The sequence below is a fragment of the Nicotiana tabacum genome, chromosome 14 (assembly GCF_000715075.1).
Source record: "Nicotiana tabacum cultivar K326 chromosome 14, ASM71507v2, whole genome shotgun sequence".
In the NCBI taxonomy this organism is placed as follows: domain Eukaryota; kingdom Viridiplantae; phylum Streptophyta; class Magnoliopsida; order Solanales; family Solanaceae; genus Nicotiana; species Nicotiana tabacum.
This window is the reverse complement of record NC_134093.1, coordinates 31,539,093-31,553,850: the sequence shown is the minus strand read 5'-3', so window position 1 is coordinate 31,553,850 and position 14,758 is coordinate 31,539,093. Positions and strand designations below refer to the sequence as shown.

Here is a 14,758-nt window from a genome sequence, read left to right as displayed (position 1 = left end):
AACCATTCATGCTATTAACTAGGAACGGAATTAAAAAACTCAGCAGAAATTGACAATAGAAACTAAAACAGAAAGTCCAGTAAGGACTGTTGAAATAGAGGAGTTCAAGTTTTACCAACAATGCGGATTTGTAATTGTTTGAATTGTTTTAATGCAGTGAATTTGACTATTGCAAAGTGATCCTTCACTCATTGATCCTCAGCTCTTTAAATTCCACCAATGAATTTGGCGAAACGAAGCTTTCAACGTACATATGAAATGCAGGTATATAACCAAAATCGCCCTGAACCTTTGAACTCTTGAAACTGTTGTGTGTCGAATTATATAACACTAACATTGAACCACCTTTCAGTAAAATTTCATCATTCTGGAAGATGAATATTGGCCAAGGACGACCAAAATTACAGAGAGGGACAGAAATCACCAAATTCCATGCTCCTTCATCACCCACACATCCATTCGTCGGTCATAGAATACACACAGATTACTTCCCAAACTCTCTAGTCGCCAGTCAAACTTATCGCCAAAGTTGGGCATTGCTATATTACCACATGTCTCATTTACGAGGTCTAATGATAAAATAAACTTTGAGCTGTCTACACGACTCTTAGCCTTGTGGTAGGCAACCCAGTGGAGTCTTTCGTTTATAAATTTACCAAGACAGTTGGATATGATAGCACCTGTGAACTCTAAAGTCTTTTGCCAAGAATTAGTTCTTACACTATAAAACTTAACCTCATACAGAAAACCATACTCAGTATCTTTCTTTCTCTTTACAATTTTGTAATCCTTTTGACACTCATTATAACCAAAACCATAAGTCTCACGAAAGGGGCAATTCTTTCAATTCTCTTGTAGATGGATTCCATATGAAGTATTTCTTATAGCGACTAGAAATACAAAACAATCCATTACATGAACCCAAAATAAAGCCAGCAATTGATGTTGCTGCTATTCGCTTCGAGAATTCCATTAGCAGTGGCTGAGATTTTTTGGCTTTTGGTAGTACAAAAGCTTTAAAACCCTTTTGGTATGCATCCCTAGGGCGGTTTGCTTAGCGCATAAAGTTGTGCGGCAGGGATTATAATGCAGGAGATTATTCATATGGCAAATAAGAATTATAAAAAGAATATTAATATGGTAACTAATAATAAGGAATTATTATGCCGTGATTAATAATGTAAGATTGTTATGCAAGAAATATTTAGTTTAATGGGCATTTCCTTTCAGTTAATCAGTATATTTTTATTTAACATTTTATCTCACACAAAACTTAATACAGGTATTATTTAGTACATCCAACCGAAGTTGCAGTAGATATGCAGTGAATCATAAGATCCTTTGTTCTGATTTTCTCACAATTCTGTTGTGTCATCTGAAGCACCCTTCCACCATGGTTAAGTTTTCTCTATATATCATTTCATTGGTTTTGGTAAGTCAAAAAATAACTGATTGTCTCAAGATTGGGCCAGCTTGCGCGCACCTCGACTAATTCCACGGGATACCTGCCACCTCCCACCAGCAACATGTACCAGGTAACTCTATCCACCAAGGCTTGGATAGATGAGAAGAAATCACCTAGTATTTGCCTCCGCTGGGATTTGAACCTGAGACCTCATGGTTCTAACCCATTTCATTGACCACTAGGTCACCCCTTTGGGTGCAGATATGGAGGATATTATTGGACAAGTCACACATTCGGCCAAAAATAATTACATCCGAGCCAAATATAGAAAAAATATACATTGATTATGTATAAAATATGTATATTTTATGTATATTAATACACAAAATAATTACTATGTAGTTTTCCGTATATTAATCTTTTTCAACTTTAAATGGTCTATTCACTGTTCAATTTCACAGTTCATGCTATTAACTAGGAACTGAATCGAATAACCCTATAGAGTACAATGACAATATAAACTGAATCAAAATTTCCAGTAAAGACCGTTGAAACAAAGTTTTAGCAACACTGCAGATTTGTAATTGATGAATTGCTTTTTTGAAATTATTGAAAAATGTTAATTTCATATTTCCCCTTCTTCAGTAACATGCAGAAAAGGAGTTTCATGCCGAAACAAGAAGGGAAAATATGAAAGAATACTAAGCAATATTTACCTCATCCACTTATATCCGATGATCAAAAGGGCATTGTACAAAAAGGGAAGCCGTGATTCGTGCTGGTATCTTATGACTTTGTGGTTGTGTTCTTAAAAGTTCAGTTGAGGCATCGGCTCTGGCTCTGAAGCTACAAGCAATACGAGTTGGGTGTTTCGCCTCATTTAGTTGGTCTTTTAATGCAGGCAACAAGTCACTGAAGTGTGCGCCTTTTTGCCCATGAGCTCCATCCTGAAGAGATCAACAACACTTAACAGCTGCATCTATTTGTGAAATAAACAAAAAAATCAGCTGCCAGTAGTTTCTTTGTTTGTTGTTCCTTTTAGTTCTTCATGTTTTCAAAGTTCACCTGTTCTACCATTGCATACCCCCCCCCCCCCCACAAACAACACTCTCACACACAAACAAACACACACGCGCACATATCTGTTTTTGTGTGTGTAATTCTTGAGGGAGAGCATTTAACGAGCACCAGAGAGATGCATAACCCCAGTTCCTGGAGAGAAGAACATGCCAAAACTTACACTGGAAAAACTTGCGGCACGTAGATCTCGAGGAATCAACCTCAAAACTACTTGAGCAAAGAAGTGTCCTTATTGTAACAAGCTACTTTACTCTTTTGTATATTCACAAATTCTTTTATTGGATGTCCCCAAAGGGAACTTGCTAGCCTAGTTGTTCAACAACCTATCAAAACAAACCAAATTACACTAGGAACTTTCATGAAGCTCACGAGAAGATGATCAGTACATATTTAATATGCATTCAGGCAGCTGTTTATTACCCCAAATCTTTCCTATTTGGCATTGATCTTTAGTGGATTCAAGGATTTTGTAACAACATGGCCCATGATATGAATTGTGTAGAAATATAGAACTCCAATTGAGCATGATAATTGTAGCATTTCTCGGTTCAATGTTGCAGGCCAAGCACCTTACAAGCAGTGACGGAATGAAGTCAAAATATAAATAAGTAAACATACAAAGAAATAAAGGGGAGTCAACATATATAGAATATACATATAGAATAAAAATTTAACCTATCTATGCAGTGTAATTTTCCTCCGACATTGCTTACTAGACAAGGAAAATGCGAAAAAATATGACGGCACAAAGTTATCAATAAATTTGAGAACAGGGATACCAGGCAATCAGAAAGATCTTTTACCCTCTCTTTTTTTGCCTTCAAGGCGTAACCTGTCATCACATCACTAAATATGAGGTGAAGTAAGGCTCTCTAAGTAGGTGGCCACTTGAACTTGAAGGAAATCACCCGACACATAATCGGCAAGTCGCTTGAATGATGCGTTCCTTGAATTGTACAGTATTAGCTCTGTGCCAAGCTTCAGCAGAACTTCATCACCGTTCTCTGCCATATACAATGGAGTGATATCAACTCTACGATCAACAGGCAACGAGATGGCAACCAACTTAGTCCAGGATTTCTCGACACCATACTCCTTTATCACCCAAATATCTGCCTTATTTGTTTCATAGTTGCAACAGGCAACTAAACGCCCTCTTGAAACGCCTAATGTCCAATGAATACCTCCATCTTCATAACTAGGCAGTGCTATTTTTCCATATTTCTCTGCAGCCAAATCCAAAGTAATAATCGCCGAAGAAGCACACGAAATATGAGGATGACAAACATCCCAATGAAGAGCCCCATTTGAAAACACACCCACCATTCCATTTATACGACCACTATTAAAACCCTGAATAGTCGACCAAGAATTAGCCTTTAAGCTATAAACCTTAACTATGTTCTCATGTCTGCCCTCACTCTGAGGAAAACTAAAGATCTTGACAACCTTATAATCTTCAATAGATGCATCATAACCAAATCCATATCTAACATAACAACCACCAGCACCAACTTTATACTGAGACATTGTATCAGGAAATACATTAAAATTTCCAGTACATGGATTCAATAGCATTAGCGTAAATGAGTCACTAGTTAAACAAACTAAACCATTGCAAGAACCCAAAAGCCAAGCCGAGAGAGGCAAAGATTTAGGAGGACAACCATGTTTAGCCACAGTAATAAATGAATTTTCACACTGTATGGTGTAAACATGGCAGATTTTACCTAAACCAGAGACTGAGGCTACACCAACAATTGTATAATCAGCCATTTTGGGATTCTTTATGGAAAAATTGACATGGGTTTTGCGGAATTCAGTATTTGAGAGTAAAGAAAGCCATGATTTTGAAACACACCTGAATTTCAAGAGGAGTTTGACAGGTAATCTGACCAGAATTTCAATGATGAGTTCTTGTGGGAGGGTTGATAATTCTTGGGGAAAAAGGTTTGTTCCTTCAGATGTTTCCATTGCTACTAAGAATCAATAGCATCAAGCTGTTCTTGAAAAACTTTATGTTGAGTTTGCGAAATGTTTTTTTTTTTTGGCCTAAGAGAATTGCAGAAATATAAAGATATCATATGAAAGTATTGTCTCATTATTACAATTTATATCTTTTCCTGAAATAGGTGGGTCACATTAATTATGCTTATTGCAATTATTCCCTCTATTCATTTTTAATTATTCAATTTAAATTTTTCACGTTTCTTAAAAAATAATAAATAAAATATATATTTTATAATTTAATGATAATGATAAAATAAAAAAATATTTTTTTCTTCATTTAGTATAGTAAATAACTAAAAATAAAAATATATTTTTAATACAGTAAACAAGTATAAATGAACAAGGTATCATATTGCAACGAGTGGAAGAAGAGGCAGCACAATGTATGGACAGATTAATAAGTGTAGGAAACAAATATATGGTTATGATGTGAACGCATTAGATTCAATAATGAGTCTCTTGCGAACCTTACACGTAAGGTACAATTTCCTCTCTCATTTGCCTTACTTTTACTTGCATTGTCATTTTCCTAAATTCCAGCCTTCTCCTGATCTGCCTATATTTGATTTGACAAACATAAGAACTTTTCCTTTATACATGGCTATCATTTAGGACTTATGAACATGGCGAACGCAGAAGTCGAGCTTCGGGCTTGACTGAACAGAATAGTTTTTGTTAAAACAATCTATATTAAAAAATTAATTAAATATATATAAATATTAAATTTAGAATTCAGTCACTAGTACTTTAAATTATTATTTTAAAATTCAGAAAAGACTAGTACTTGAAGTTCAGCCTCTGATTACGAAAATCAGTACGCTCATAGATTTCTGATAAGGTGGGTTACTCTGATGGTAAGCACCCTCCACTTCCAACCAAGAGGTTGTGAGTTCGAGTCATCCCAAGAACAAGGTGGGGAGTTCTTGGAGGGAAGGATGCCGAGGGTCATTTGGAAACAGCCTCTTTACCCCAGGGTAGGGGTAAGGTCTGCGTACACACTACCCTCCCCAAACCTCACTAGTGAGATTATAGTGGGTTGTTGTTGTTGTTGTAAGTGTTATTGGTGATGACATGATCATTGATAGGTACGCGACTGCATTTTGCATTACATGCTTACAATGATAATTTAACATATTAAGACCATTGGAAAGACTAGACTGGTAGAGTTCAATTAATTATTCTTTTAATGAAGATAAAATTAAAAAAAAAAGTATTTAAAGGTTAAAATTGTGGTTGGCCATTAATTTCACTTGAAAAAAAAATGTTAAAATTCTATGAGAGAAAAGCATTATGTAGAGGCAGATCAAACATTATAAGAATAGTGTAGTGTGTAAAATGAACTCCTCAATATATCACATCAAAAATTGAATTAATGCAAAAGCAGGATAAAAATTGCATGGGCTATTTGGTCGCCCCTTTTTAACTTATACCCATTTTGTTTTTATATTTGTATCTGTACCCATTTTTTTTGTTAAAGGCGTTTTAAAAAGACGATTTTCCCCTTCTTTAATAGAAGACTATTGACAAAACTTTAAACTGCAGGGCAAAACTTCAGCATGTTTTGATATGAAATTTAGCAAATGAACTAAAAAATTTCAGCATGCATTAGAAAAAACTAATTAGAAAATTACATACTGCAAGACAAAAACTTAAGCATGTTTAAACTGAAGTTTCGGATAAAACTCATGACAAAATTGTAGACTTGTCATGACCCAAAACTAACCCCTGTCATGATGGCGCCTATCGTGGAACTAGGTAAGCCGACTCATTTTCAAAACAAACCGATATTTTCCTTTTAAAGATAATTTCAATATTATTTACTATAAAAAACCTTCGTAAAGGAGTTCAAATCAAAATAAAAGTGCGGAAGAAAAAGTCCTACATCGGGGTGTCACTAGTCATGAGCATCTACTATAATCTGTCTAACAATATCAAGGCTAAATCAGCATGAAAAATAGCTAAATACAACTAGAGGAAGATAAGAAGGAGAAGAGCAGGGGCTGCGATCGCCAAACAACTACCTTGCTATCTCCAAGAAAATCTACAACCAGAACACTCAATAACCACTACCGTATCCAGCTATACCTGAATCTACATACAAGGTGCAGGGAGTAACGTAAGTACGCTAACTCAGTAAGTAACAATAATAAATAAAGACTAAGCAGTAGTGACGAGCAATAAAGCATATAACGTTCATATCATGAAATCTAAGTAAAGTACAACATGCTCTAAAAATCAATGTTTGAATCAAATCATCTCGTTTAAACCCGGTTCCAGTAAAAATCATTTAAAGATATTTGTCAAATAGTTTTTCAAACAAAGGCCCAATGCAAAGGTGAGCAAAAATGATAAAATCATAAACAGCCCCTCGGGCAAAACATCACTCATATACAGCCCCTCGGGCAAACCTCACAGTCACTCGTGCCACTCGGGCATACCTCACAATCACTCTTGCCACTCGGACATACCTCACAATCACTCATGCCTCTCAGTCACTCAGCACTCGGCACTCGTACTCAGTAGGTACATGCGCTCACTGGGGGTGTTGTACAGAATCCGGAGGGGCTCCTTCAGCCCAAGCGCTAATAATCTGCACGGACAACTCACGTGTTATAATAATAAAGTATGTTGCAGGCGGGTTGCCCCGATCCACACTCATCCTCACAATCAGGCCTTCGGCCGATATCAAACATGTTGCAGCGTGCAACCCGATCCTATAAATATATTCACAAATCAGGCCCTCGGCCTCACTCAGTCATAAACCTCTCAAGCCACTCGGGCATTTCAGTAAAACAGAGCATTCGGCCCAAAACATTTATATGCATCAAAATAAAGTCACAAAATTGAGTTATGCGGTAAACAAGTATAAACATGACTGAGTATAGATTTTCAATCGAAAATAATGAGAGGATAGTAAGAAAAAGCCCCTAAGGGTCCAAACAGCACTGGCACAAGGCCCAAACATGGCATTCAACCCAATTTACAGAAATTCTTTCTAAAACATATAAGTATCATATAATTTCCATAAAATATGCAACTTTACAGTTGCTATGGGACGGACCAAGTCACAATCCCCAATAGTGCATGCCCACACGCCCGTCACCTAGCATGTGCGTCACTTCAAAATAGTAGAGTGATACGAAATTCGGGTTTCATACCCTCAGGACTAGATTTACAATCGTTACTTACTTCAAGCCGCGAAATTCTTATTCTGCAATATCCTTTCCTCGTGAATTGGTCTCCAAATGCCTCGAATCTGGTCATAAATAAGTCGTTTCAGTCAATAAAATTCATTGGAATAAATTCCACTAATGATTTTTCATAAAAATCCGAAAATTAGCTCAAAAATCGCCTGTGGGACCCACGTCTCGGAACTCGACAAAAGTTATAAAATCCGGAAACTCATTCAACCACGAGTCTAACCATACTAATTTTACTAAAATCCGACCCCAACTCGACCATCAAATCTTCAATTTAAACCAAGAGGGTTTTCAAATTTTCCCAACTCAATTCACCAATTAAATAGTAAAAACAATCATGGATTCGGGTAATTTAACCAATATTGAGTTAAGAACACTTACCCCGTTGTTTTCTCTGAAAATCACCCAAAATCGCCTCAAATCCGAGCTCCAAATCGTCAAAAACTGAAAATCAGAACTTAAACTCACTGCCCAGGCTTTTCTTCTTTGCGAACGCGGTTAGTGCCTCACGTTCGCGAAGCACAAAATAGCTCCCGTCCAAATTCCTCCTTCGCGAACGCGACATCACCCTCGCGTTCGCAAAGCACAAAAAGGCTCTACCTCAATGCCTTCTACGCGAACGTGTTCAAACCATCACGAACGTGATGCTCACTACGCGAACGCGACACCCCCTACGCGAACGCATAGACCAATTGCCTGGGGTCTTCGGCTGCTTTCTCTCTTCTTCGCGAACGCGTAACACCTCTCGCGTTCACGATGCACACCTAGTCCACCCTTCGCGAACACGTGCTTCTCTTTGCGAACGCAAAGAGCAAATATTGCCGGCCTCTCAGTTCCTCTTCATGAACGCGAGGCTCCACTCGCGAACGCGATGAAGGAAACCAGATGGTGCATCAGAAAAATTCCAGCAGAGTTCCAAGTCCAAAAATCCAGTGTATTAACGATCCGAAACTCACCCGAGCCCCTCGGGACTTCAACCAAATATACCAACAAGTCCTAAAATATCATACGGATTTAGTCGAACGCTCAAATCACCTCAAACAACGCTAAAACCATGAATTACACCCCAATTCAAGCCTAATGAACTTTGAAATTTCTAATTTCTACAAACGACTCCGGAACCTATCAAATCACGTCCGATTGACCTCAAATTTTGCACACAAGTCATAAATGACATAACAGAGGTATTTCAATTTTCAGAATCGGATTCCGACCCCGATATCAAAAAGTCAACCCCCCGGTCAAATTTCTCAAAAAATTAAACTTTCGGCATTTCAAGCCTAATTCCTTTACGGACTTCCAAATAATATTTTGGACACGCTTCTAACCCCAAAATCACCATACGGAGCTATTGGAATCATCAAAATTCAAATCCGAGGTCGATTACATATAGGTCCATATCCGGTCTACTTTTCTAACTTAAAATTTTTCATTGTGAGACTAAGTGTCTCATTTCACTCTGAGTTCCTTCCGGACCCGAACCAACTAACCCGATATAACATAATATAGCTGAATAACACAAAACGAAGTAGAAATGGGGAAAACGGGGCTTTAGTTTGAAATTTTAGCAAATGAACTAAAAAATTTAAGCATGTTTAGTCTGAATTTTTAGCAAATGAACTAAATAACTTCAGCATGCATTAGCAAAAATTCATTAAAAAATTACATATTGCAAAACAAAAATTTAAACATGTTTAGTCTGAAGTTTTAGCAAATGAACTAAAAAACTTAAGCATGTTTAGTCTAAAGTTTTAGCAAATGAACTAAAAAACTTAAGTGTATCTAGTCTGAAGTTTTAGCAAATGAACTTAATAACTTTAGCATGTTTAGTCTGAAGTTTTAGCAAATGAACTAAATAACTTTAGCATGCATTAGCAAAAACTTATTAGAAAATTACATACTGCAAGACAAAAATTTAATCATGTTTAGTCTGAAATTTTAGCAAATGAACTAAATAACTTAAGCATGTTTAGTCTGAAATTTTAGCAAATGAACTAAATAACTTAAGCATGTTTAGTCTGAAGTTTTAGCAAATGAACTAAAAAACTTAAGCATGTTTAGTCTGAAGTTTTAGCAAATGAACTAAATAACTTAAGCATGTTTAGACTGAAGTTTCGGATAAAACTCATGACAAAACTGTAGACTGCAGGATAAATAATTTCAGCATGCATTAGCATGAAGTTTTAGCTTCAACATGAAACAACTTCATGCTACATTAGCATGAAGTTTTAGCTTCAAGGTGAGAGGAGAGGAGGAGATCTCACGCGATTAATGCGTGATGCAGGTTTTATATCTTTTGTCAGGGGTGTAATTGTCATATTATTACGGATTTTTTGTCAGCTGGCTACCAAATCAATAATTTTTAATAATAGAGTACAGGTTAAAAGGTGGCACAAATATATGGTACAATTGCAAATGCCCAAAAGCAGGCCAAACTCTAGAAAGGCCCAATGAGGCTCCTGTTATAAAACAAAATCTATCTCGAGGAAGCCGACAACAAAATTCGTCTGCAAGGAGTAGCAGACATACTTGCACAATAGTCTTGTTCATAAACAAATCAATGCGGTACATTTTAAAATTGTGTACACATATTGTAAGTGTAAATGAGCCAAAAGGCTAGATCCACTAATGAAACTAAATCTATCAAGTTATGAAATTAAGCTTTCAACTTGTTGGATCCTATTCTAGACTTGAATAGCACTATTATCAAATCTTAAACATGTCTTATTCTTATTCCTCATATTAGGTAATCAGATAATATTGATTTCTAACTATGTTGTTACTGTAAAAAATAGATGACCATTAATCAATGTGAAGGTAGAAAGGCTGTTTCCGATAGACCTTCGATTCAGGAGAAGCATAGTCACCTCATTTGTTGAAAAGGAAATAATAGTGTATAAACCATGGAAAGGAAACATATGATGAACATTGTATAGCTCTAAATTAGTGTCTCGAGCCTTAAACGGGATAATGCTGGTTGACACAGTTTTCTCAACCAATATCAGAAAATTACCAACAAATGTATCACTTCATGAGCTTGCCTGTTTCAATATGTATCATTGGACAACTCTTTTTGGCTTCTTTTTCCTTTTCGTTGACAAAGATAACATTATAACTAATATCATCATAAGTAACAGATGGTAGAACAACATCTAATTCAGATCAGTCTACATACAACAGACATTTAAGGGAAGGAGAAACTTGTTCCACATTTTGTTGTGGGGAACTTGACTTCAAGCTATCAACGACGAGATATGCAATTTCAAGCTACCAACTATATGCACATGGTAATAACATTAGTACATCACAATGAACAGTAAAACAGGGAAAACCCATGCTTCCTCATTGCGCTCCATGCAGTCGGCACGTGCTGAATTAGTTGTTCTTAACGCAGCTTTTCACTTCCTGAAAGTTCAATAATAAAAAACAGTTAATAAAGAACCTCATTGACAACTCATATGACAAGTACGAGCAGTGTAGAACTAGAAAGCAACACATGAAGAACTAGTCTCAACATAGTCTACATTTAACAAGTACCAAACATAAGCTCCTGGCCTTGTTTAAGCAAAAAAGACAAGCTCCATTTCCCCACATTTGAGATATCTCAGAGGTGCTTCGGTTCACGTTCTAAGCAGTGAAGATGAACAAACACAGGTAGTAATCTGAAGTCTAGACTCTAGACTGCATGAAGATGGTGCACAAATGATATATGTAGTATTGTAGTCTAATACATTCCAAAAGAGAATAAAATTAAGAAAGAGTCACAAGAGATACTCATGCTGATCCACGTGCAACATATTGGCCTGCCCAAAAAATGGGTTATTTGATCAGCTCTTCACAGAAGGCATGGCCCTCCCTAGCTCCACTATATTGACTCACAAGAGTTTTCACCTGCAAACCCGTTGGCTTTTTAACCTTTTCCCCTCATATTGTTCCATTAAATTTCTCCCCTCTTTCCTCAATTTAGTGTCTCGCAAAGGATGAAACTCGACAAATAGAGCCACAACAATAAGTAAATCCATAAGTGTCAAATTCTTGAAGTTGGTTTCCAACAAGGATTAGCTATATTTCATTGTTTGTATATGCTTCACTACATTGAGTTTGTATAGATTTCACAAAGTCCCAATAAAAAGTTACTTCATAATGAAATAGAGTTCTTTATGAGATGGTATTAAACAAAGCTATTCATCTCTCACTTGATGAAACATAGCCATAGCACCTAAGAATGCTGAAAGAGGTTAAACTACAATACATTTGCTGCTCTATTTACAAACAAGACAAAAGAGTTCTTTATAGCTGGGAAACTTCCTGTTTAAAATAACAAAGATGAAAAGAATTTGCACTTTAGTAACTTAGAAGACAGGACCATCTTTAATAAAAGCTCTAAATTCCAATTTTTTTCTGTAGATTCCCCTATTCACTGGAACCTCCAATCTACTCTAGTGATCATAACAGCTAAATCAGTCTCCTCAACTGCTTTCTCCTTCCACTTCACTTTTGTTCAAATCGACGTTATTACAAAACTGAAAGAAGACTCAGCCATTGATTGACCAAATATGTAACAGAATGAGAAGATAGTCCCAAAGAAAATTAACAGTAAGCTATAGGCAGCAAGGAGAAACACCAGAACTGGATGTTTTACTTTAACTCTTATTCCATATTCCCATATTTCCTCTTTTTCCATGTTAAGTTTCACTGAAGAACCTTCACAAAAGTAGGGATAAGGTCTGCGTACATACTACCCTCCCCAGACCCCACGATGTGGCATAATACTGGGTATGTTGTTGTTGTTGTAAGTTTCACCGAAGAAGACTAGTAAATGTGGGCCCTAGATCAAACAATAACCCTGTCAAGGGTTACGCACATTCCCCTGGCATGATTTCCGTGTCTCTGGTGCTCTTTCTGCTGACTTTGTGGAAAAAAAAACCTTACGAAACTTCTCAACAAGAGAAAAGGAAATATCCAATGCCATTTACGTAGTGTTAGACACTAAAAACTACAACCGAATAATTGGTCTTGCAACTAATTGTTGTATCATGGAATTATGCAAAAATGAAAAGATATCAAGATGTCCCGTATGCGACGTCTTGTTCTATATTTGACAAAGAAACAGAGCAAAACAGTATTTATAAAAACTGCATAAAAGAGAGCTCTTACATGTTGTAAGTTACAGGATTGTCATTCATCTGACCTTCTGCAGCCTTCATTGTTCTTGTGTCCTTGGTTCATTTTGTAGAAGGGGGCAAACTAGGCTTTCAATGTAGATTTCCGCCTCAAGACATGCATCAAAGTTAGTCACCTCTGGATAGCTGATCGAGTCATCATCAGGATTGTATTTCATGAAAATTGATCCAAACACAAGCAAAATTTCACCTTTATTTGACATGCAAAGGGGTGGAGAAAACATATACTTCCCAGGATCGTTAGGACATCTGATGGAATACATTTTTGTCCAAGACTCTTTAACGCCATACTCCTTCATAACCCACACATCTGCCCAAGTTCTCTGATAATTACAAAGCACGCAAAGATCATCTCCCAAAACCCCCAATACAAAATCAATTCTTCCTTCTCCATAGCAGGGCTGCTCCACCTTTCCCCATTTCTCATCAGTCAAATCAATAGAAATGATTTCCCAGCCATTATACACGCCAAGACCAGCAGTAGTAGCCCAATGAAGCTTTCCGTTCACAAACTTACCCGAATCATTCAGTAATACCCCACCCTGATAATCATCAACATTTCTCCAAGAATCACTCTTTAGACCATATATTTTGACCTCAACATCATAGGAACCGCCAGAACCGAAAGTACAGAAAATACCCACTACCTTATAATCATCATGAAGCTCATCATATCCAAAACCATACATGAAATAATAACCACACTTTAATGTAGGTCTAGAGTCGGGCAATTTCTTAAACTTCCTAATAGATGGATTCCATAGAAACAAGGCATTTTCCTCAATGGCAAGACAAATCGTCCCATTGATAGAACCCACAATCCAAACAGATTGATGAGGGTGTTTCATGGGATAATCCATGTCCAACGCGTCAGTAACAGAACCATAAAGTAAAGAACTAAGGGAACAGTCCTTAAGATTGTATTCAGGTTGAACAAAACTCAACATAACCCTATGATGGGTATAGTCCTTGTTATTAGCAGATATACTAAGATGGGTCTTGACAAATTCGGTGCTAGAGATTAAAGAAAGCCAAGATTTTGAAACACACCTGAATTTCAAGAGGGTTTTCACTGGAAGCCTTAAGAGGATTTCAGTGATGAGTTCAGCTGGGAGAATAGGGATTTTGAAGCTTGAATCTTGCATTGAAGTTGATGGAAATTGAGCAATATGGTTTGTGGGTCTGCTCCGCTTTGAGTGTAGATAGGGGGTTTCATCTTCCTCGGATTCCATGTGGGTTTGCACCAATTTGAGTTTCTTGGAAATCTCAGTAGTCTTACGCGTTATTTCCCAAATTGCACTAATCTGCTGTGGACTGTTTGATTTATCCTGCAGACTATCCTTTTGGCCCTAATTCTGATTAAAGTGATGAACTTTCCCAAACTTTCAATAAAATAATTGTCGTTTCGTTTGTTTTGTAGCGGTTGATGGCGATTGGCTTTGTTTTCGAAAACATAAATAGACGGTGGAAGAAAAACAAAACGTAGACAGTGTTACGATTTCAGTTTTTGGAAAAGCAGAATAATATTGCGTTTACCTCAAAAACGGATAGAGTTGAATTTATATATAATTTTAAGAATATGTGGTATAACTCGGTACAAAATCAAAAAAATAAGTAAAAATATATATCGAATATTGAATGTAAAAAAGGAATAAAATATAAACCAAATTGGAAAGAGAATGATTTATAAACAAGCAAGATGAATCAATGTCAAATCTCAAAAAGGATAATCCTTGCTATATATCAGTGTAATAATCTTTGAAATGTGAGTGTATCAATGTTTGCTTCTCTAGATGTTCAATCATTTCTTTACAAAAATGATACCTATTCTTAATATAGTAGAAAAATACTACTTTGGATATAATAAAAAATACATAGTG

The 14,758-nt window shown here is 36.5% G+C and overlaps 2 protein-coding genes across 3 annotated transcripts; both read right to left on the bottom strand.

Moving 5' to 3' along the window:
• Positions 1-1,982: 1,982 nt before the first annotated feature.
• On the bottom strand, positions 1,983-4,664 carry LOC107823612 (F-box/kelch-repeat protein At3g06240). Of its 2 annotated transcripts, XR_001656687.2 has the most exons (3): positions 3,289-4,664; positions 2,906-3,054; positions 1,983-2,352 (listed from the first exon to the last, which is right to left on the bottom strand). XR_001656687.2 is itself a non-coding variant. In XM_016650302.2 (2 exons), the coding sequence occupies exon 1, from the start codon at positions 4,457-4,459 to the stop codon at positions 3,332-3,334; it is 1,128 nt and encodes a 375-aa protein (XP_016505788.1). In that variant the 5' UTR covers positions 4,460-4,662; the 3' UTR covers positions 1,983-2,352; positions 3,289-3,331. The 2 variants fall into 2 exon arrangements, 1 of the variants encoding a protein (XP_016505788.1); XM_016650302.2 differs by lacking the exon at positions 2,906-3,054 and having other exon boundaries at positions 3,289-4,662.
• Positions 4,665-10,765: 6,101 nt separating this feature from the next.
• Positions 10,766-14,243, bottom strand: LOC107823611 (F-box/kelch-repeat protein At3g23880). The gene is made up of 2 exons (XM_016650301.2): positions 12,853-14,243; positions 10,766-11,100 (listed from the first exon to the last, which is right to left on the bottom strand). The coding sequence occupies exon 1, from the start codon at positions 14,108-14,110 to the stop codon at positions 12,899-12,901; it is 1,212 nt and encodes a 403-aa protein (XP_016505787.1). The 5' UTR covers positions 14,111-14,243; the 3' UTR covers positions 10,766-11,100; positions 12,853-12,898.
• Between the last annotated feature and the right edge of the window lie 515 nt (positions 14,244-14,758).

Coding starts and splice junctions, on each gene's coding strand:
- LOC107823612 (XM_016650302.2), bottom strand. CDS start 4,459: ATGGAAACATCTGAAGGAACAAACCTTTTTCCCCAAGAATTATCAACC.
- LOC107823611 (XM_016650301.2), bottom strand. CDS start 14,110: ATGGAATCCGAGGAAGATGAAACCCCCTATCTACACTCAAAGCGGAGC.